This window comes from Eschrichtius robustus, chromosome X (assembly GCF_028021215.1).
Source record: "Eschrichtius robustus isolate mEscRob2 chromosome X, mEscRob2.pri, whole genome shotgun sequence".
In the NCBI taxonomy this organism is placed as follows: domain Eukaryota; kingdom Metazoa; phylum Chordata; class Mammalia; order Artiodactyla; family Eschrichtiidae; genus Eschrichtius; species Eschrichtius robustus.
In genome coordinates, this window is record NC_090845.1 from 131,316,607 (window position 1) to 131,340,520 (window position 23,914).

The 23,914-nt window shown below is 49.1% G+C and overlaps 1 protein-coding gene across 1 annotated transcript in view; it reads left to right on the forward strand.

The window, feature by feature from the left end:
• LOC137756469 (uncharacterized) overlaps positions 1-23,914 on the forward strand; it is a 98,041-nt gene that overhangs the window by 1,215 nt on the left and 72,912 nt on the right. Inside the window, exons 3-9 of the mRNA XM_068532711.1 lie at positions 369-729; positions 827-1,046; positions 1,326-1,399; positions 1,485-1,637; positions 2,186-2,431; positions 2,727-4,684; positions 6,203-6,280. Of these exons, the coding sequence (XP_068388812.1) occupies positions 369-729; positions 827-1,046; positions 1,326-1,399; positions 1,485-1,542 (713 nt within the window). The 3' untranslated portion in view covers positions 1,543-1,637; positions 2,186-2,431; positions 2,727-4,684; positions 6,203-6,280. The remainder of the gene's footprint in view (positions 1-368; positions 730-826; positions 1,047-1,325; positions 1,400-1,484; positions 1,638-2,185; positions 2,432-2,726; positions 4,685-6,202; positions 6,281-23,914) is intronic.

Here is a 23,914-nt window from a genome sequence, read left to right on the forward strand (position 1 = left end):
GTGGTGGTGGTGGGGGGGGGGGGGGCGGGGCCTCAGCCCACTCAGTGTCTCCCACCTGGCTCTGCTCCTCCTCGCGTTCCTTACCGCCGCCCTCCCTCCCATTTCCTTGGTGATCAAGTCCTGTGTCCCTGCCTCCCAAGTGCCTGCTCAGAATAAATGCTCCTCTTTCTGTCCCCACTGCTACTGGCTGACTTCAGGCCTCATGACCTAGGGCCGGTGCTGTCACCTGAGTCTCCCCACCGGCCGGGACGCCTCCTGTCGCTCCTCCTCCAGTGGGTGCCCCACAGGCCATCGGTTCCGTGTCACACCGCACATCTGTCCTCGTCAACCCCGGACTGAAAACCCTGCCGAGCCCTCTCCTGTTTAAGCCCCAACACCTCCTTGGTGCCCTGGGAGGGCCTTCGAGTGGCCCCGGCTCTCCGTCCTTGTCGCCCAACACCCTGGGTGCCTGTGCTGTCCCTGCACGCTGCGGGCACGCACTCTGCGGGTCTCTACACTTTGGCACGTGCGGTTCCCGCTCCTGGACCCCTGGTTCCTCTTGTGCTGGCAAGCTCCTGTCCTCCTTCCAGGCACAACTGTAACGTCCCCTTCTGCGCCCGCCGCGAGCGTCTGGGGTTCTGGCAGCGCCCTGTGCCTTCCTGCTGCCTCCCTTCGCTGGGCTCTTCTTCCCGGGCTGGAGCTGCTCTCCAGGAGTCCTGGGAAGACAAGGACAGGGTCTTACTCGTTCCTGTAAGCCGGGCGCCTGACACAGCTGCTGCCGAGGGAACGTTGGCTCAACGGAGCACTGCTTTCTCCTCCAGCGAGCCGGCCTCCCCTCTCCTTGCAGAAGCCCGAGGGAACAGGAGTGCCGGCCCCTAGGTGAGGAGCGGAGGGTGCCTTCGCGGATTCGGGGCCTCGGGGCTGCGGGGGACCTGAGCGATCAGCAGCTCCAAGTCCCTCCATGCCGGTGTCCCCTCCTCGGCTCCTCGCCCCAAGCGTGGTTACCAGCTGCGTCCAGACACCCCGGAGCGTCGTCGTCGTGCTTTCAGATCATGAGGGAGGGTCCCGTGAGTGGTGGGTGTGGGCTGCTGGTGTTCCTCCCGAACCCCGTTTTTGAAGAACTAGAAGTTGCCCAGCGAGCTAGAGGCGCGTGATAGGTGGCTGCCGGTTGGGGGACAGCTGTGACGGCGCTACATAAGGACTCCCTTCTCTGACCCTCCCGTGTGTGCTGAGAGGCGGGGAGCCCCAGGTCCCCGGCGCGGGGAGGGAGGTCCGGGGTAGTGGCTGCCAGGCCTGTTCACTGCCGGATGGGCGGGCCCAGGAGGAATGGCCTGGCCGTGTTGCAGGTGGGCGTGGGCTGGTGTTTGGCTGCCCCCGTGAGAGGAGCCCCTTTGCAACTCAGCCTTGATCTTCAGTACAAGTAAGTCAGCGCCGAGCCTTACAACCATCTGATCTCTGACTTCCCAGTGACGTTTTCTCCACCTGCCGCTTCCCACCCCCTGCAGGAACAACGTCCTGGCAGGAACGGGCCTGCTCTCCTTTCCCTCTGCTCATCTGGGTTAGGTCAGCCTTGGCCTCCAGCCTGGCCGCTCCCGCCTTCCGCGGCTCGGGGCTCCTGCTCCCTCCCAGCCCCTGTGACTGCACCCCACGTCACAGGAGTGAGTCTCCTCCTCAAGCTCTGCTTCCTCCCCAGACGCGCTTCTGTCCCCGCGAGGCACCCCGTCTTCCTTTCAGGAAGCCCTTGTCGTTGGCGCCACTGCTCTTTGGGGGACGGCGCCCCCAGGACATCGCCCCCTCTCGGAGCCCAGGGCACCTGGTCTGAGTCCACTTCCCTTTCTGGCCCCCTGCCCGTGGCCCCAGCAGACCTCACTGGCCCTGCGACCCATCTGGGCACTCGCCTTTGCGGCTGCGTCCCCTTCTCGTCCCCGGTGGCCTGGGCCCCTCCAGCCCCCCACCCCAACTGCGTCTTTGAGGCCCGGAGAGGGTTCCAGGTTGCTCCTGCCGCACGTTTTGGGGCGCCACCGGTGTGGGACGGGCTCGACCCAAAGTCTCAGTTTCCCTAGTGTCCTCCTGGGTAGGGCTGGTTTCCTCTCTGAAGCGCCCGTTGCCCATCTTGCCGCTGAGCTGCGTGTCCTTTTTGTGCCGAGTTGTGGGAGCTCCTTTCGGGGTCCGGGTACTAATCCCGCCCTGGTTGTTTGTGTTTCAGATGCCTCCTCCTGCCCCTTGGGGGCTGGTTTCCTCCTCTCTTTGAAGGCCAGCTTTGGACTCCGCATTCGCCTACACCCTCTCCGACCTGTGGAAGTGCCCCAAACGTCAGGGCGTGTCCCGCCGGCCCTCCCGCTGGAGGCTGCCGTCCACTCCCAGGCCCGCCCCCTGGGGCTAGTGGTCCCCGAGGAGACGGTGCCCTGGCGTCCAGCGCTCTGCCCGTGAGAAAGGGCTCCTTCTTGACTGGGTAAGTCAGTCACTCGGTCACCGCCTGGCTTTAGTTCCATGCCGTGGACTCACGCAGGACAAGCCCCGGGGCAGCCGTGCAGCTGCAGGAAGACGGCCGGCGGCCTTGTTTTCTCTGCCCCAGCTCCCGGTTTACCTCCTGCCGCCCCACATCTGGCCTGTTTCTAAGACGTGCTCCCCTGCCCCCGCCTTCCCCTCTGTCCCCTGGGCAGCTCCTGGTGGCCGTGCCCCTCTCCACACGGCCCAGATCGAGGCGTCCAGCCTGAGAACCGCGGGTATTTCTGACTCTGTCTTAGTGACTGGCGCTGCAGGACCTCGGGAAGAAGCTGCACACAGGGGACCCGCAGACGTGAGCAGCCACTTTGCCGCCACTGCTCGGGGTGGTGCCTGCGCAGGGAGCGTGGCACACAGCACAGGGGGACTTCTGTGCGCTTCTGGCGATGCCCCCACTTGCCTTCGCGTTACGGACCGTTACGTCACCTTTGGCTGGGGGCGGGAGATGCTCGGCTCCACGTCTGCGGCACTCCTGAGCCCTCGGGTCTACATCCTCTTTAGCGTCCTCAGTCTCTGGGCGGATCAGCAACGACCCGGGCCCCAGGCCCCCTCCGCAGCTGGAGGGGGCCTTCCCGACATCAGGCCATGGCCCAGTGAATGGGTCCAGCTTACTTGTTTGAGAGATTCAGGAGTGGGGCCTGGGTGCGGGGGTGGGGGTCTGGAGCGAGTGTTGCCATCCCGTAACCGGGGTTACAGGTCTCGGATGACAGGACTGATGGGCTCTGCGTGTAGGGCCCGTTCAGCCGCCTCTTGAGTATCTGGGTGCTCTCTGTGGCGACTTTACAGAGTGCAGAGAGGATGTGAAGAGTCAGGAGCAAGGGACGCCCATAAGGCATCACCTGGAGGCAAGAAGGTTCACGAGTTCACGAGTGGGGCGTGTCTCCCCTGCTCTTTTTCTACACGTTTCTCCTTTACTCGCTGGAGTGCGTGCAGGGTTACCATTGGGCCTTACATCTTCTCACTCACGTTAAGTGTTACCCCAGGTTCTGAAGGATTCCTCGGCAGGCATCTCGCTAAGCCCTGCACCTGGTTCTGGAGGATAGTGGATTGCAGCCTCTCCCTGCTCAGGACCAGCTGACAGATCCTCGGGAACGGCCCTGCGTACCTTGGACCAGTGACAGCCTCTGCTCAGAAACCCCAGCCCAGGGGTCCTCCTGAAGCAGCCGCAGAGACAGACTTTATTGCGTCTCCCACATCAGGGTCAAGCTGGGCCCGGTGTCCAACAGCCTCCAGCTGTCTGGTTGTCCCGCTTCCCGGTGTTGGGTCGCCCAGCGCGGAGCCCGAGGTCCCTTTGGGAGGGGCTGGGGGGGGTCATACGAGTGCCTGCTTGCCGTGGTGCTACAGCGTCCTTCCCCCTGGGGACCCGCCACGTCCCTGGTCCGTGGTTCCACGTCTGAGAACTGGCTCAGGGGCAGGACCTGGGCGAGGGATCATGACTTGTTCACTGGGGCGGCTGCCCTCGGCCTCCTGCCGCCCGTCCTTGCTCTTTTGAGTGTCCGTTTTAGACTGTATCTTGGTCGGTTGCCCATCCATCGAGCCCCCGGGAAGCCGTGTTGTACTGACCACCTGCCCCGCTCGGTGGGTCGGGCCTCCTGGTCAGTGGCGGCCATCGTCATAGCCCCTGGTTTCTGGCCGCTCAGTGGCGCCCCACGACCTCTGCTGCAGTCCCTGGGCGGCGGGGGAGGGCAGGGGGGTCATCCCTTTCCTCCCTCACCAGGCCTGGCGCGCCCGGCCTGTGTTGTGAGGTGACTTCGCTCTGCTTGGGGGCCTGGCAGTGGGCTGACCACCTCGCCCCATTTTTCCTGCACACTGCTGCTTGTAGCGCTTCACGTCCCACGGCAAATTGGGGCGGCTGGCTACCCTGTCTCCTGGGACGGAGGGCACCTGTGGGGAAGGACTCGGGTCATGTTTGCTCCCTCGGGGGTGAGGCGGGGACACCAGCTCTTTAGGGGGAGGGGTGGGCCACTGCCGCAGGCTCAGAAGTTCAGCGACGTCTGGGGAGTCCCGGTCTTCTGGGGCTTCCTCCCAGTCTCCCTGGTCCTCGTGTCAAGGGCGCAGGTTTTCCCGAGTGGGCTTCCGATGCTGGCGGGACAGACGACGTGCCTTGGTTGAACATTCAGCGTCTTTGAGCTTCAGCCACTTCTCTCGAATCCTGGGTTGGACGATTGTCCGCTGCCTGAGATGGGGGCTCCTTTGTAAGGTACTGGGGAGACCCTGGGGCCCCCTTTTTTCTCACTTTGCTCTTCACCCTAAGCTGCTCATCCCCTGTGGTCGGCAAAGCAAAGAAGTCACCTCCCCCTGTGCCCCCCACGTTCCGCACGCCTGGATCTTCTCACCTGCCAGGAAATTCCTCTCCCCCTGCCAGCCCAGCGAAAGTTCTAGCATGAAAGTTCTAGCAGCTGGGCTGTGGCCTTGTGCCCGGGGCTGTCCGCACACCACCCATCCCCGGGGTGGGGTCCTCGTTGCCAGTGGGGCGGGTGATGACAATCCCGTGCCAAGACCCCATGTCATCACCAGCTCCTTGGACCACCCCAGGGCCGGCCGGCTCGGGTTGCGTCCCTCGGGAAGCTGATCCCGGGAGAGAGTTAGTGCCAGAGGCTGGCTGGGGACTCACACCCACTAAGGGGACAGGGAGCAAGCAGGGTTGGGCAGGGTGTCCCTCCAACCTGCGATGTCGACCCGACAGTTTCTGCCAGCCCGTCGGGGAGCTGCAGAGCACGGACGGGCATTAGAGGTCCCCGCAGTGGGCCCCAGTGGTCAGGCCCTCGCAGTGCCTGAGGCCTTGCGATCCACATCGACTGACCGGGAGAACCAGCGCCCGGAATTGGTGCCCGAGGGGTGGCTGCGTGCGCACACGGGGCGCCAGCTGCCTTGGCCCGGGCAGCACCTTGCTCTGCCCTGCGGCCGGCCTGGTGGGAGGTGCTTTGGCTTCTTGTGCATCAGACAACCGCTGGGTTGGGCAGGGGACGTGCTTCCAGGGCGTTGGCTAACTGGCCATCTGTTAGCAGCATCGGTGTCAGCGCAGCTTGATGGGAGAGGGCAGATCTGGATGCCAGACATCATAAGGCAAAGCCCGCTTAAGTCCGCAGACGTCCGACCTGTGAGAGGGTCCTCGACTGTGCAGGGACACGGGTGTCCACTCCCCCTTGTGTTACTCAGGGCTGGTGGGGGAGGGGCATCTTCCAGGCAGACCTGTAAAGCACAGGGTCTGACACGAGGCAGAAGGAGGGGAACGTGAAGAGCGGGGAACCCCTGACTCAGAGCAAGGGGCTGCGGAGGGCTTCAGAGAGGAGGGCCGTCTGGGCTGGGTCTTGAAGTGAGAAGGGTCTCCTTAGCTGGGAGATGGGGGACGGGACCCCTGGAAGGGCCAGACACATTCAGGGGACTGAGACCAGGTGCTTGTGGAACCAGTTCATGGGAGAGGAGGCTGGGAAACTAGACTGGGTTCGACTCAGAGGCCACCCTAAGGAGTCAGGCCTGTGCCCTGGGTACAGTAGATCAATGCCCTCACTTGCAGTTTTAAAGGCAAACCATTGTTTCTCTCCCTGAGAAGAATTCATCGATTCACTCATTTGGTTCATCAATGATCTGACAAACCTTTGTGTGCCTCCCAGGCCAGGCAGCAGTTAGAGAAGAGGGGCACACGGGTGAGTAAGGTGTCGCTCCGTGTGCGGGTGCCTGTCCTTGCTGATCTGTACACGTGCGCCTTTCTCTGCAGGCCGCCTCCTTCTCCCGGCTTGTGATGAGCTTTCCAATTCTTGTTCCTGACTTCAGAAAGAAGATTAGAGAGACGACGGTAGGTCTTTATGTTCTGAGGGTTATTGCTTGGGTGAGGGTGCAGGCATTGGGTCCAGATTCTCCTGGTCTGCACCAGAAGGTTGATTTGTCCCATGTGGCACCCAGAGTTGCCCAGGCTGAGCGGAGTGGCTGCTGCTGATGACCCAGAGAAAGAAGACGTGGTGCGGGTTTGCCCAGAGCAGCTCACCGATGGCCTGAACTGTGGCAGCCTCCAGTGCCAGGAGGAAGTAGCCGTGTGGGCCCCCTGCTTACTGCCTCTGGACCTACTGCATTTGAAGGAGGAGGGCGGGCGGTGAAGACAAGACGATGTGGGAGGGTGGCCTTGGTGTGTTGCATCGCCCAACTAGAATGTTCCCAGATGATACTCTGAGGAGGCTTTGGGAAAGGGGCCAGCTTTGTGGCTGAAATGACACTAGGGTTTGACGCTAGCAATGTGCTGCTTGCTCATTGTGCCATCTGCTGGCCAGCTCTTCCAACTTCACCTTTTTTTTGAAGTATAGTTGATTTACAATGTGTTAGTTTCTGGTGTACAGCAACTATTCTTTTTCAGAGTCTTTTCTATCGTAGTTTATTACAAGATAATGAATATAGTCCCCTATGCTATACAGTAGGGCTTTGCTTATATAGTTTATACATAGTAGTGTGTATCTGTTAATCCCAAGCTCCTAATTTATCCCTCCCCCCGCTTTTCCCTTTTGGTAACTGTAAGTTTGTTCTCTATGTCTGTGAGTCTGTTTCTGTTTTGTAAATAATTTCATTTGTAGCATCTTTTAAGTGATATCTTAGAATATTTGTCTTTCTCTGACTTACTTCACTTAGTATGATAATCTCTAGGTCCATCCATGTTGCTGCAAATGGTATTATTTCATTATTTTCTCATGGCTGAGTAGTAGTCCATTGTGTATATATACCACATCTTCTTTATCCATTCATCTGTCGATGGACATTTAGGTTGCTTCCATATCTTGGCTTTTGTAAATAGTGCTGCAATGAACATTGGGGTGCATGTATCTTTTCAAAATAGAGTTTTTGTCTTTTCCAGATGTATACTCAAGAGTGGGATTGCTGGATCATATGGTAGTTCTATTTTTAGTTTTTTAAGAAACCCTCCATACTGTTCCTGTTCTCCATAGTGGCTGCAGCAATTTACATTCCCACTAACAGTGTAGGAGGGTTCCCTTTTCTCCACACCCTCTCCAGCGTTTATTGTTTGCAGATTTTTTCATGATGGCCATTCTGACCTTTGTGAGGTGATACCTCATTGTAGTTTTGATTTGTATTTCTCTAATAATTAGCGACATTGAGCATCTTTTCATGTGCCCGTTGGCCATCTGTATTTCTTTGGAGAAATGTCTATTCAGGTCTTCTGGCCATTTTTTGATTGGGTTGTTTGTTTTTTTTTTGCAACTTCAGTTTTAATTAAAGATGGTCGGTAATAAGAGCTTCCATGGCAGAAAGCTCTATGCAGTGCTTGGGGAGTATGAATGTAAAAACGAGGTGCTGAAACTAATATGTCAGTACATTGTAAAGTATTTCTTCTCCTTTTCCTCCTCTGACCATTTCTGCCTTCTTGATCTTTCTACCTTTCCCAAGGCATAGAGATGTCAGATACATAACAATGTATATTAAAACAGATTCTTAATGCTTGTTACCATGAAGATATAGCAACTGAGTTTGCATTTTCCGTGTGTAGGGTGTATGCCGGGAGCCCAGGCACTGGCAAGGGAGCCCATTGTTTGTATCCCATGGGTCCGTGAGGATGGATTGCCCCCTTTTTTGAGTGGATGTGTGTCCATGTAGCTCATAGGCTGGGCCAGTGCATGGGGCACACAGAGGGGCTGCCAGTGTGTGCTCACGATGTGAATGATGCAATCCAGAGCCTGGGCTCTGGGGCCTGGGGACCTGGGTTTGGATGTCAGCTCTTCTTTTCCTGTGTAGCCTTGGCACTTACTATCTCTGTGTGTCTCTCTCCTCTCCTGAAAACCAGGTGGCACAAAATGCCACTAATGTCACAGGGCTTTTCCAGGGCACAGCCTTGGACGTCATGTCCTCTTCCACTGGGGCTCGGGGTCTGTCTTTGCTTCTACTTTTGCAGGTTAGAGGTTATTCCGGCAACAATGACTATGAAGATTTTTCTTGATTCCCAGGCTTGGTAAATTTCAGAGTTCTCTAACAGTGTTCAAGGGACTATGATGTGTCTTGGTAAAATTCCTTTATGCTCTTTGGAAGATCTCAGCTGTGCCATGTAGAAAATGAGATGATTGGTCTAGAATAGTGATTCTCCAACCTTTGTGCCCATGGGATATCTTAGTCTGGCTGGGGGTTCAACCTCCCAAAGAGATAAGAGGCAGGCTGCTCAGCTGAAGTAAGGCCTGCTCCCCATACCCCTTCTTCCCAATCTCTTCCTGGCCCACTCCTCTTAGAGGCCCATGAAGCATTCCACAGAACCGAGTTTGAAACCCAGTGATCTAGATCTCAAACTTCAGTGTGCTTTCAAATCCCTCGGTGATCTTGCCAAATGTGGCTTCTGATTCAGAAGTTCTGGCGTGGACCTGAGATTCTGCACTTCTCAGCAGATCCCAGTTGATGCCTAAGTGGTTGGTCCATGGATAGCATTTTGTAAAGCAAGGCTCTGATCACAGAATGCCTTTGATCTTTCACATCCTTTGATTCTGAGTTCTTTACTTACTGATACTCTGATTATATTACAAATTGAAAATTTGTGTAGAATGAGTGGTTTCTGTTGAGGGCAGAATTCTCAATTATACAGATGTGGAAACTGACCTAGGATGGAGGAGAAGGATGAAGGAGACAGAATGTATTTGTTTCCCAACTTTGAGTGACGGAAGCATCTGTAAAATATCTTGTAAAGAGCACAATTTGGGTTAAGAAGCTGTTGCACTTTGTTAAGAAGAGTTGCACTTTGGTTTGGTTGCAGTCTGGATCATAAGGAAGTCTCATTTTGACACTTGTCTAAGGGAACTTCTGGCAGAAACAAGTGACCTGCTTTCAGACCCTGGCCGAGGCCTGTCTCCACGCTCTAGGTCTAAGTGAAGGTTTAGAATTGTGGACAGCTGTCGGTGTGTCTGGCATCCGTGTGCTTTCTTGATAATCTTAATGACGTGGCACCTAGAAAGAAGCTTTCATGTAAATGGCCTCCATCCTTTCTATCCAGTGCTGAGTTGAGTGCCCCAGGTTCAGTGTTGGTAGACTGCTCTGTCTTCTGCACTCCTTGCTGGGGCTCCTCCTGTGTGTGTCCAGTAGACCAGCTGCTTTACCAGACTATAGAGCTTTGCTTGTCAGTCTTTGTTTCAATTCAGTAAGGTCATGGCTAAGGTGGGGAACCCACTTTAGCAAGGAGACAAAAGCTCAACTGCTAGAGTAGCCAGTGTGTTTAAATGTCACATGTCCTATGTGGAATATGGCAGAAGACCAGAATGTTCTTTGTGGCTTTGCCCGAGCCCTTCATTAAGAAGGATGAAAGCTTTCCCATGGGGGCAGAGGTGGCATGTGCACCATCTGAGGAAGCAAGGGGAGACTGAATGCCAGGGAGGCTGGATCCGAACACAGAGGTGTTCTTTTTGTGCTCAGTTGGTGAGGCGAACAGTCTAGTAGATGTGTGTTCCAAGGGCTTGTCAATGGGCTTCTTTAGCATCAGGCGGGTGGGAAACAAAGAGGGGGTGTGCCCAACTTCCCCTCCTCCAGAAGCTGACCGTCTGGTGACTGGTCCATCAATACCTCTGTCAGCGGCCATCGGTCACCCTCATTCCTTCCTTCCTTCCTTCCTTCCTTGATCCCCTCACTCTCTGGTGTGTGAGCACCTCCTTGGCGCCAGGCATTGGGTCTACAAAGATGGAGAAGACAGGGAACTTGCTGACAAGCCACAGACAGGTGGAAAGCACAAGGGGCCTTAAGAAAGGTGTAGCTCATAGGTTCTGGAATCTCCGAGGAGGGAGGCATAACTTGTGGCCAGGCATGGTGAGGCTGGGGCTGTGGACTCTTCCCCAGAACATTCAGTTCACCACGGTTACCTCTGGAGGGTCTGTGCCTGAGCCTTCCTCAGACACCTTTTACAAAGCACAAGAATCTCTTTTCCCCGTCACCCCTCTCCCACTCGGTTTCCCACCCTTACCCCCGTTACAAAAGTAGCAGTGAGGAGTAGAGGAGCCGCAGATAGAATCCTTAAGGAGGAAAAGTTTCTGGAAGAACATCCTGTTCTGGTGTTTCCTGAGCTCTATTAAAGCTGGGGCCTTTGCTCACATGACAGAAACAGATTTCTAATCCCTCTCCGGCCCCCTGTCACCCCAGCCTCCCCTGTAGCATAACCAGGCTTCCTAAAACACAGCTTTGCCCAGGGCAACCCCTGGCTCCCAAAGCTTGGCTTTCAAGTGCCTGCACCTCTCTGGCCTCAGCTTGCCCATCTGTCAAATGAGGACAATAAAAATAGTCCTCAACTCGTGGGGTGACGACGAGCCCTCAGTGGGCCCGGGCTCAGCCATCGCTCCGTACACTTCACGAGGCTGTGACCCTAACGTGGCCTTCCTCACAGCGGCCCTCTCCTGCATCCTTGGTAGTGGCCGCGCTGTCCACTCCCGCAGCCTGACTCTCCCGGTCCCCAGCCCTCCACGCTGCTCACTCACGGCAGATGCCCTCCCTCCTCACTTTCTGTCTCCACCTGAAGCCTCTGAGGCTGGCTTCAGGACCGTTCCTTCTCTACAACCTTCCAGAACCCTGTCTGTTGTACTCTTTTTGTGCAAGGTTACCTTGGGCGGTTTCTGTTTTATGTGTGTGTGTGTGCCCTGTTACCCCAGCTAGACTGCAATCCCTCTGAGGATAAGGATCCCACCCAGGTCACCTTGGTGCTGTCCCCAGAGCCTGCCTCTGCCCGAGGAGACACTGACTAGATGCTGACAGATGGTGGCAGTGAACCGTTCTGTTTACCGCCACGCGGCGCTCATAGGCTTGCTACCACGACACGCTGTTGTGCTGCTCTGGACTCAGCAGGTGACGAGATCGGCCCTGCCCCAGGGGTCAGCATGTGCGAGGTGGGTCAGCAGGGCGGGTGTGTCAGTAATCTCATTGCAGGCAGGACCAGACCCTCTCCACAGAACCATCTGAAGTGCTGTGAGGCCTCAGGAGAGTCCGGGATGAATCTCCCTGGCAGATGAGGAAAGCTCCAGAGGGAGGCGGGCTCTGAGCTGTGCACCGAGGAGTGGGCAGGGTTTGGAAGGTGGTGATATAGGAGTCCACTGCCGAGAGGCGAGCTTTCGGTTGGGAGGACAGGAGATCAGAGGCGGTGAGGAAGAAGAGCCCAGGCAGAGGAGTTGGGGCCAAGGTGCCACCCACATCTCATCTCCTTCAGTCCTGGAATCAGCCTGGCAAGACCGGTGCTGTTAGACCCACCGGGCAGATGAGGAAACCGAGAGCGCAGACGCCGAGGGACTCGGCTGAGCTCTCCCAGTTGGCCCAGGGAGAGTTGGGATTCAAACACAGGTTCAGCCAACCCAGGGTCTGTGTGGCCACCAAGCAGGGTGGGGACACAGGATGGACACTCCGAGCCTGGTGCCCAGGCTGTTGGCTGCTGCCCTGAGTCATGCTCCTGGAGTGCAGGGCCGTCCCTGGGCCCTGCGTGTGTTCTTGGCCAAGTCCCTTTGCTACACATCTCCAAGGCAAGGGGCTCAGCCTCACTGCTTTGACCACTTCACCTCCTTCCAGCTCGCATGCAGTGTGGCTTAGGAACTTGGAATCGTGTTGTTCGTGAGCAGGTCCACAGCTTCCTTCAGGTTGTGGGGCGGGCGGGGAGCTGTTGCACGTGAATCAGGAGTATGCATTTCACAGGGTATACTTCCTGATGGCACCCAAAGAGTCAGCTCCGCTCACTCACCTGTGGCTGGTGCTCTCTTGAATGTAAGGGGAGGCCGAATCAGAGGGGAGGTTAAGGGCCTGCTGTGTGCCACAGCTGTCCAAAAGCACCATCCTTAAATTTTAATCTCTGGTACTGCAGTTGAGTACTGCCAAATCCAGCGGCTATATTTGTCCTCACACTTGAGGGTCCCATTGATGGATTCTCCAGAATGCCCAGGGTACCAGAGTTTTCATCAAGTCTGTCACTTGTTCCTGTGTGACTTCGAAAAAGGCATACTTTACTTTGCTGCCAGTCCCTCCCGTATACATCTTCCTGCCAGGATAGAGTAGGGCTTGGACCAGGGTCGGTGGGGACGTAAGGGAGTGAAAGTGTCATCTGCCATCACAGCAAATCTGCCCTTGATTTCCTCCCTCTCTTTCAGACATTTCGATGCTTCTCCCTCCTTCCTTCTCCCTTCTTAGCAAAACTACTTCTCAGAATACATCCTATTTGGAAAATGACTGTTAATCATATCAAATTAATCCCAAAGAAGTACTGTCAATTTCCCGCTAAATAGCACCAAGATCGCAGTTTTAAATTGCTTATCCGTTCAGGAGAGGGAAGAGTCAGCGAGAGGCGGCGTGTTCTGAGCCACCCAACTGTCTGCAGAGAGGTGGGCGGGCACAGCTCCTGTGCTGCTGTCTGCACTGGGGTAATGGCGAAGCTAACGGTCCTGCAAAGCTCTGCGCTTCACAGCGGGCTTGCCTGCCAGTCCTTGTGTTCCAGTTCAGGAAAATGCCTCTCCAGATCCTTTTCCTCATCCTAGTATCACACTGGATTCTCCCTGGGCTCCTGGGAAGGCGTTGTCATTCTCTTCGTTTTAGCGATGAGGCAGCTGAAAATCAGAAAAGGGAAGTGATTTACCTCAGCTGGCACAGTAAGCGACCGAGGCAGGACTCAACCAGTCCTTCTGACAACTACACCGCCGACCTGCTCCCTGTCCCCGCAGAGGGCAGGGGGTGGAACGTGGGACCGAGAAGGCCCTTTCAAGCTCAGGAAACACTGGATGCTGTGACTGTACCATCTGGGAATTCAGTGTTGACCTATTCACAAGGTTGTCTTTCTCAGCCGTCTTGTTGGTTTCCGCGTTGCTCAATTCGATTGTGTGCTGGCCCAGCACAGTTCTCTGCTGGTGGTTCAAGAAGCCCACCTCCCCTGAACTGCTTCCTCGTCCTGCCCACTCAGTGTCTACCAAACCTCATGCTAGATTTCTTGCCTCAGCCGTGGAGGAAAGACAGCTCTGTAGTTTGGGTCCTTGTGTTGTGTCCCAGTTCAGGCTGTCTTTCCATCCCTTAGGTCACATGCTAATCACTCGTTCCCAGGTGCTTTTGCACTCTGGTTATCTGGAATTCATCCTGATTGCCTTATCTTTGCTTCTGGTTAGGTACCCTCCTCCCTTCTGCCGTGTTATCTGGGTCCCAAGCCTTTTCTCAGTGTTTGGTTCCCCTTCTGTAACTCTCTGGACCAGAGATGCACAGCGAAGCTAATGAAGTTCAAGATCAAGCTTCAGAGTCACTGGCATTGACAGGCCTGGAAGGGGCCCTAGCATTGTGGTATGCGCTAGTCGTATGGTTTGTAAATCTACAAAAGGTATTTCAGCCACAGTTGGTCCAGGGCATCTCTGTTTCCATTCTGCTGTCTCCATCACTCCTGCTCTTATGTTGGGTGACAATACAGTGGCCATGGGCATATTGGGAATCTGGCTAAGGGGACATTAAATTGGGATACACTTAGTTTGGATTTGGAGAGACATATTTAAGGGGCTCCCAACCAATTCTGTACATGTTCCAAGCTATTGCTAGCTGTCTTGTATTGAAATTGCTTCCAGGAATACTCCTGCTTACCGTGCCAATGTGCACGGTACCAGGACGAGAGGTGTGAGGCTGGAGGGGACGCTGTGATGTCACTGTGCTTTGCAGCACTAGGTACCAGAAGTATGTTGACAGTGGAGGAACATCAAGGTTCACAATATATGGAGCTAGAAGCTAGTCTGGGGGAAAGTCTTCCAGTCATGAATCAGATATGTAAAGTCAACGAACACAAGTTCTGTCCTGTCAGGAATATACTCAGTGTGCAGTGTATGCAATTATAAACACAAGATACGTTTATACTCCTGTTTGGATGGGGGTTGTGTGAAATCGCATTCTTCAGAATTCCTGAGATTGTGAGCACAGGTGCGACACAAGACTCCAAACTTTGAGTGGTGTGCAGAAGTTAATGTAGCAGGCCTGGGACTGCTGTCCTCAGAAAGACCTGCTTGTAAGGGTGGCCTTCTGCTGGCATCTGGCATCATAGCTCGCAGAGTGTCCCCAGTTAATGGAAAACTGATGAGAATGGCTCACTGTGCTTAGACTGTTTATACATACAGTGTGCTTTAGGCTGGGCCCCTGCTTTCCTTCTGGCAGTCTGGAATTCTCCCAGAAGGTGCACGCTAGGCAGACGCTGCCTATGAGAACAGCCTCGAAGAAAAGCCGTGGGCACTGAATCTGGGCTGCCCTGGGCAGCAACATCACACACATGTCGCCGCATTTTCTCTGCTGAGGGAAGAGTGTCCTCTGTGTGGCTCCACATGGGAAGGAGAGAGCATAAGGAAGTCCGCACGTGGATTCTTCCAGGCTCTGCCTGTGTCTTCCCCCCTTGTGATCCACCTTTGTGTCCTTGCTACATTGCTGTACTAAATCTTAGCTGTGAGGACAACTATATGCTGAGTCCTGTGAGTCTCCGACTCTAACAGAAATGTGGGAATAATATATTACAGAGGTTTATCAGGCAGTTAATTAATAAGAATATGCTTTAGTTTATTGTCATTTTTCCTGAATTTTGAGATATGTCTAGCATTCGTTGACTTTTTCAAATGTGTACTCTATTGTATTTCTTTTCTCATTTTAAATATTTACTTTTGTTCCTGATTTTGTATTGGTAATTTTGTATTCTTATCCTTAATGAGGGCGTCAAGTGTTATGAAGCTTCAGGTCCCACAAAACCTGGATCTACCTCTGTCATGGATCCAAGACTTGCTATCTCTTGTTGATTTTGTATTGTCACCTCGTATTTCACGGGTGGGGAAATTAAAACCCAAAGGGGGAAGTCAAACTTACTTGGCAAAACTGGGATAGGATCTAGATCTTTCAACTCCCAATTTAATGCTTTTTTTCCCTCCATTCCTTAAAGGGTTTTGATGATTTGTCTGTAAACAATGGCCATGATGCATTGGACATACACTGGATGGCACTTAGGAGACTGAAGCTCTAGTCCCTTCTCTTTCAGTAGATGGATAATCGTGAATGACCCCTTTCTCTTCTGGAGCACATTTTCTCCTTTTGTAAAATAAAGAGGCTGGACTAGGTGCTCTTTAGAGGCCTTTCTCTCTCTGATGTTCCCAAAGATCATCATTCTAGAAATGCTGAATCACAGATCATAGTTGAAACCACTCATCTTCTTGTCCTTGGGTCTTCTCCATCTCTAAAAATGGAAATAAAATTCCCACCTCTACTGGTTGTTGTGAAGCCCCTGGCACCATTCATGATAGAGCAAGTAATCAAAAGTTGCTTCCATCCTTCTATCCAATCAGGAACAAAGGTTTTCTTGTTTGATTCTTGGTCCTTGCCTTTGGAATCAAAGAATCTTTGATCAGCAAACCTAAATTTTAAAAAGGAAAGAAAATGAAATATACATACTCTGCTTTTAAAACTTTTTAAATGGAAGTATAGTATACTTTGCAAACAGGGAAAATGCACAAATATTAAGTGAACAGATTAATGAATATTCACAAAGTTAACACACCAATAAGCAGCATTTATATTAAGTAATAGAACATTGCTAGAACTCCCTTGTGATCCCTTCCAAGTCACTACTTCTGCCCAAGGGTAACCACTATTCTGACTTGTAACATCTTTGATTATATAAATGGAATCCTACATTATGTACTCTTATTATTGTCTGGATTCTCATACTTAATATTGTTTGAGATTCATTCAGGTTGTCATGTGAGCAGCATTTCCTTTATCCTCATTGCCATACAGTATTCCGTTTTATGACTGTACTATGATTGATTTATCTATTCCACTGTTTGCAGATATTGGCGTAGTGTCCAGGTTTTTGCTAATCCAGATAAAGCTGCTATGAATAGCCTGGTATTTAATTTCTTTGGTAAATATATGCTTCTGTTGCATATATGTCTAGAGGTGGAATTGATGATTTGTAGGATGTACGTGTGTAATTTTAGCAGATGGTGCCAAGTAGCTTTCCGTAGTGGCTGTAACGGTTTACACCACCACCAGCGGTGTGTGAGCTCCAGTTACTGCCCATCCTTGGTAGCACATGCTCTCACTTAGGTGGGTGTGCAGGGGGATCTTATTTTGGTTTATTTAGTTACGTAGAGCAAACTTCTATGGTATACTTTTTCATGACTTCAGACTGAAGCACAGAGCAGTGTATCCATCACCACAATCAAGGTACAGAAAGTTCCATCACCCCCCCCCCAATTGCCTGGTGCTGCCTCTTTGTATTCCACCCCTCCCTCATTCCTAAACCCTGGCAGCCACTGGTCTGATATCTATCCCTATGGTTTTACCTTTTCCAGATTGTCAAGTAAATGGAATCATATGGTATGTAGTCCTTTGGGTCTGGCTTCTGTCACTTATCAAAATGCCTTTGAGATTCATCCATGTGGTTGTGTGTATCAGCAGGTCACTCGTTTTTATTGTTGGATAGTAGTCCACTGTACAGATGTACCACATTTTGTTTATCCATTCACCAGTTGAGGGGCATTTGGTTTGTTTCCGGTTTTTGTCTCTTATGAATTAAGTTGTTATACATATTTGTATACAGGTTTTTTGTTTTCATTTCTCTTGAGTAACTATCCAGGAGCAGGATTGCTGGGTTACATGGTAAGTGAATGTTTACCTTTATAAGAACCTGCCAAACTCTTGCAGAGTGGCTATACCATTTCGCGTTCCCACCAGCAGGGTGTGAGAGTGCCAGTTGTTCCACATCCTGCTGATGCCAGTTGCTCCAGCAGTCGGTATTGCTAATTTTTTTTCTTAGCCATTCTGAGGTATGTAGTGGTATTTCATTGTGGTTTTTAATTTGCATTTCTCTGATGATTACCTATGTTGGGCATCTTTCCATGTGCTTATTTGCCATCCATATAACTTCTTTGGTGAATTTTCTGTTCAGATCTTTTGACCGTTTACAAAATAGTGGTCCTTTCCTTTCCTTTCCTTTTCTTCTTTTTTCTTTTCAGCAGCCATGAATGGGCATGGCTGTGTTCCAATAATACTTTGCTTACAAAAGCAAGCAGTGGGTCATATTTGGTCTGCAGAAGACCATAGTTTCCTGTTCCCTGTGCTGGACCCAGTACTTCTCAAACTTGAGTCTAAAGGTGCTTATTTTCTTATTGTGAAATTTATAAACTTTATTGTGAAATAATTATAGATTTAGTGGAAGTTGCAAAGAAATCTACAGGGACGTTCCTTCACTCAGCCTCCCCCAGTGTGAACATCTTGCATAACTAGAATATAATGTTAGACCAGGAAATTGACATTGGTGTAGTTCACAGAGCTTATTCAGATTTTATGAGTTACACATGCAAGTGTGTGTTTCTATACAATTGTATCACACATGTGACTTTGTGTAACTTCCACCACAATCAAGGTACAAAACTGAGACATCATTACCATCACTACATGATCATCACACCTCATACGCACCCCTTTATAGCCTCCAGCACTTCCTACCTCACATCCCTTACCTTTGGAATCCACTGTTTCGTTCTCTATCTGTATAATTCTATTTTTCCAAGAATGTTGTATACATGGAATCATACTGTAGTGTGCAACTTCTTGATATTGGATTTTTTTTTTTTACTCAGCATAATTCCCTGGAAGTTCATTCAAGTTGTTGCCTGTATCAATAGTTCATTCCTTTTTAGTGCTAGATAGTATTTCATAGTACGGATGTACCACAATTTAGCCATTCACACATTTTAATAGTTTACAGTTTTTGGCTATTATGAATAAAGTAGCTATGAACATTCATGTACAGGTTTCTGCACTAACATAAGTTTTGATTTCTCTGTGATAAATGCCCCAAAGTGCAATTGCTGGGACATCTGGTAAGTTCATTTTTAGTTTTTAAAGAAACTGCCAAACTATTTTCCAGAGTGGCCGTACCATTTTGTATTTCAACCATCAGTGTATGTAAGTGATCCATTTTCTCGGCATCCTCACTGGCATTTGGTATTGCCACAATTCTTTATTTTAGCCACTTTGAGACTTGTAGTAATATCTCATTGTGGTTTTCATTTGCATTTCCTGGATGGCTAACAATGTTGAATATCTTTTCATGTGCTTATTTGTCCTTTGTATATCCTCTTTGGTTAAATGTCTCTTCATGTCTTTTGCCCATGTTGTAATGGGATTGTTTTTTCGATGTTGAGTTCTGAGACTTCTTTATATAATCTGGATACAGATCTTTTGTGGGATATATAATATGCAGAATTTTCTCCCAGTCTATAATTTGTCCTTACATCTCCTCTACAGGGTCTACAGAGCAAAATTTTCTAGATTTGATGAGGTACAGTTTATCAGTTTTTACTTTTTTGGGTAAAAAATCAATTGAGCATCTTCGTGTGGATCTATTTCTATGTCCTCTATTCTGTTCTACTGATCTGTGTGTCTACACCTCCTCTACTGCCACACTGTCTTGATTATTGTATTGTTGATTTTTGAGAGTTCTTTATCTATTTTGGATACAAGTCCTTCTTCAGGTATGTAATTTGCAGAGATTTTTACCCCCCCCCCGGTCTGTGATTAGTCTTTTCATTCTCTTAACAGTGACCTTTATTTTGTTTAATATCTTTATTGGAGTATAATTGCTTCACAACGCTGTGTTAGTTTCTGCTGTACAACAAAGTGAATCAGCTATATGTATACATATACCTCATATCCCCTCCCTCTTGAGCCTCCCTCCCACCCTCCCTATCCCACCCCTCTAGGTGGTCACAAAGCACCGAGCTGATCTCCCTGTGCTATGCGGCTGCTTCCTACTAGCTATCTATTTTACATTTGGTAGTGTACATATGTCAATACTACTCTTTCACTTCGTCCCAGCTTCCCCTTACCCCGCTGTGTCCTCAAGTCTGTTCTCTACATCTGCGTCTTTATTCCTGCCCTGCCACTAGGTTTATCAGTACCATTTTTTTTAGATTCCATATATATGCGTTAGCGTACGGTATTTGTTTTTCTCTCTCTGACTTACTTCACTCTGTATGGCAGACTCTAGGTCCATCCACCTCATTACAAACAACTCAGTTTTGTTCCTTTTTATGGCTGAGTAATGTTCCATTGTATATATATGCCACATCTTCTTTATCCATTCATCTGTCGATGGACACTTAGGCTGCTTCCATGTCCTGGCGATTGTAAATAGTGCTGCAGTGAACATTGTGGTGCATGTCTCTTTTCTTTTTTTTTGAATTTTTGAATTTTATTTACTTTTTATACAGCAGGTTCTTATTAGTTATCTACTTTATACATATTAGTGTATATATGTCAATCCCAATCTCCCAATTCATCCCACCACCACCACCCACACCCCTGCTTTCCCCCCCTTGGTGTCCATACATTTGTTCTCTACATCTGTGTCTCTTATTTCTGCCTTGCAAACCCGTTCATCTGTACCATTTTTCTAGGTTCCACATATGTGCATTAATATACGATATTTGTTTCTCTCTTTCTGACTTACTTCACTCTGTATGACAGTCTCTAGATCCACCCACATCTCTACAAATGACCCAATTTCGTTCCTTTCTATGGCTGAGTAATATTCCATTGTATATATATGCCACATTTTCTTTATCCATTCATCTGTCGTGGACATTTAGGTTGCTTCCATGTCCTGGCTATTGTAGATAGTGCTGCAGTGAACATTGTGGTGCATGTATCTTTTTTTGTTTTTTAATAAATTTATTTATTTATTTTTGGCTGCGTTGGGTCTTCGTTGCTGCGCGTGGGCTTTCTCTAGTTGCGGCGAGCGGGGGCTACTCTTCGTTGCAGTGCACGGGCTTCTCATTGCGGTGGCTTCTCTTGTTGCAGAGCACAAGCTCTAGGCATGTGGGTTTCAGTAGTTGTGGCTCACGGGCTCTAGGGCGCAGGCTCAGTAGTTGTGGCGCACGGGTTTAGTTGCTCCGCAGCATGTGGGATCTTCCCAGACCAGGGCTCAAACCCGTGTCCCCTGCATTGGCAGGCGGATTCTTAACCACCGCACCACCAGCGAAGCCCGCGTGTGTCTGTTTGAATTATGGTTTTCTCAGGGTATATTCCCAGTAGTGGGATTGCTGGGTCATATGGTAGTTCTGTTTTTAGCAGTATCCTTTATAGATATCTTTCTTTTATTGATTTCCAGTATGTTCTGAAAGCATACTTTTAATGATCACTATTCTTTAAAATTCATTGAGGTTTTTTTCTTTTAGTGGCCCATAATATGATTGATCTTTATGAATGTCCAATGTGCAATTGAGAATAATGTGTTGAGTGGCGTTTATACACACACACACACACACACACACACACACATACACACATACACACACATATCGCTTAGGTCAGATTGGTTGATAGTGCTGTTCGGGTAACCTATAGCTTTACTAATCTTCTGCCTACATGTTCTGTCAGTTGCCGAGAGAGGAGTGCTGAAGTCTCTGATTGTAATTGTGTATTTGTCCTTTTCTCCTTTCAGTAGTATCAGTTTTTGTCCAATTTTTTTTTTTTTTGGCTGCGTTGGGTCTTCATTGCTGCATGCAGGCTTTCTGTAGTTGCGACGAGCAGGGGCTGCTCTTTGTTGGGGTGCGCGGGCTTCTCATTGTGGTGGGTTCTCTTGTTGCAGAGCACAGACTCTAGGCGCATGGGCTTCAGTAGTTGCAGCACGTGGGCTTCAGTAGTTGTGGTGCGCAGGCTCAGTAGTTGTGGTGCATGGGCTTAGTTGCTCCGCAGTATGTGGGATCTTCCCGGACCAGGGATCGAATCCGTGTCCCCTGCATTGGCAGGCGCGCCACCAGGGAGGTCCCTGTCCAATGTATTTTTAAGCTCTGTTACATATCTTATTTGAGAATTGACCTCTTTATTATGTAATGATCCTCTTTATTTCTAATAGTGTTCTTTGTCCTGAATTTTTTGCTTGTGTTATTATAGCTACTCTGGCACAGTATTTTACTACTATTTTTTCTTTAAACACCCAGTTATCTTTATTTATTTATTTATTTATTTAATTTATTTATTTTTCGCTGCATTTGGTCTTCACTGCTGCGCGCGGGCTTTCTCCATTTGCGGTGAGCGGGAGCTACTCTTTGTTGCGGTGCCCGGGCTTCTCATTGCGGTGGCTTCTCTTGTTGTGGAGCGCAGGCTCTAGGAGTGCGGGCTTCAGTGGCTGTGGCACACAGGCTCTAGGGCGCAGGCTCAGTAGTTGTGGTGCACGGGCTTAGTTGCTCCTCGGCATGTGGGATCTTCCCGGACCAGGGCTCGAACCCATGTCCCCTGCATTGGCAGGCGGATTCTTAACCACTGCGCTGCCAGGGAAGCCCCCCAGTTATCTTTTAGGTCAATTAAATATAGGAAAAATCAATGTATTTTACCTTCATTTATTTCTTTTTAGCATTCTTGATTTATTTGTGGAGATCCATGTTTCAGCCTAATATATTTCTTCAGCCTGAAGAACTTCTTTAAGATTTCTTGTAGAGTAAGACTTCTGGCTATGATTTCCATCATTATTTTTGTTTTTCTGAGAAAGTCTTGATTTCTTTTTCATTTTAAAAGTTAGCTTTATGGAGATAAAATTTACATACTGTAAAATTAACCTTTTTTAAGTGTACACTTCAGTGATTTTTAGTGAATTTACAGAATCATACAACCATCACCCAAATCCACTTTTAGAATTCTGTCATCACCCCCAAAGATCCCCATACCGTAAGTCAATCACCTTTCCACCGCCAACCCCAGGCAACCAGTAATCTTTCTATGCCAATAGATTTGCCCTCTTTGGAATTTCATATAAATTGAATTATACAATACTGAGTGTTTTGCATCTGGCTTCTTTCACTTAGAATAATGTTTTTGAGGTTCATCCGTTTTGTAGCATGTATTGGTATTTTGTTCCAGTATTCCACGGCATGGGTATAGCATATTTTATTTATCTGTTTACTAGTTGATGAACACTTGAACTGTTTTCACTTTTTGGCTTTTATGAGTAATGCTTTTATGGACATTTGCTTACAAGTCTTTGTGTGGACATATGTTTTCATTTTACTTCGTACCTAGGAGTAAAATTTCTGGTTTGTATGGTAAACTTATATTTAACATTTAAAAAATGTTTCTTTCAGTAAATTAAACTGTTTTTAGAAGAGATTGAATAAACTATTTAAGATACAATATTTATATAATACTATTCATTCTCTATTTCGTTCAAGTTGATGATTTTTTAAAATGTGAAACTACTCCTGTGTCATCAGACTATTACACCTTTTACAGCAGAAGTAGAGTGCACTATGTTTTACATTTTAAGGAACTAACTGCCAAGCTGTTTTCCAAAGTGGCTGTACCAGTTTACATTGGCAGCAGCAATGGCACCTTACATTTTTTTAAAGATATTTTCTGGGTATAGACTTCTGAGTTGCATGGTTTCTGATGAGAAATTTGATGTAATTCTTATTTTTTTCTCTCTATGTAAAGTTTCTTTTTTCTCTGGCTGCTTTCAAGATTTTCTCTTTTGTTTTCAGTAGTTTGAATATATGGTGGTTTACTGGGGCTCTGAACCTCTTGCATTTGTGGTTTGGTGTGTGTCATTTAATTTTGGGAAATTCTTACCCATTATGTTGTCATAAAATAAAAAATAAAAATAAAATAATCTCCCATCCCTCTGTCTTCTGGGATTCCAATTAGACTCATACTAGACTGTTTTATATTATCTTGGATACTCTAAATTTTCTTTGTGTTTCAATTTGGGTAATTTTTGTTGACTGATCTTCAAGTTCACTGATTCTTTCTTTGGCTGTGTTGAGATTACTGGTGAGCCCATTGAAGGTATTCTTTATCTCTGCTACTGTGCTTTTCATTTCTAGTATTTCTATTTTGTTCTTTCTTAGTGTGTGTTTTTCTACTGCAGTTACCTGCTTATATTGCATAATGTCCACCATTTCCATTTGAGCCTTTAACATGTTAACCATAATTATTTAAAATTCCTTGTCTGATAGCTCCAGTGTCTGTGTCATATCAGATTCTGGTTCTGATGATCACTTTGTTTCTTGGGAGTGTGATTTTTCTTACCTTTTTGTGTGTTTTTATTTGTTTGTTTGAAGCCAAACATATTGTGTAGGACAGTAGAGAATGAGGTATGAAGTTTTTATGCCTGGAAATGGGCACACATTTCCTTCTGCTGGGTCTTTAGGACAGAGTTTTGAGTTAACCTGGTTAGGAGTTGGAAATTGGGTTTGAGGTTGTTGTTGCTATGTCCACCCTCAGTGTATGACAGACTTCAGATTCCTATAGTGATTCCTTGTGCTTAACATGAGAGTTGGTTTTCCAGAGCAATGTCTTTTCAACACTGAACTTTAGGTCTTCCCTTTACACTGTGCCTCAGATGGTATCTTTGCATACTCTGTTTCCTCTTCTGTCCCTTTCCCGGTACTATTATGCTGTTACTAGTTACTTGAATTTATTTAGTTAGTGATGTGGG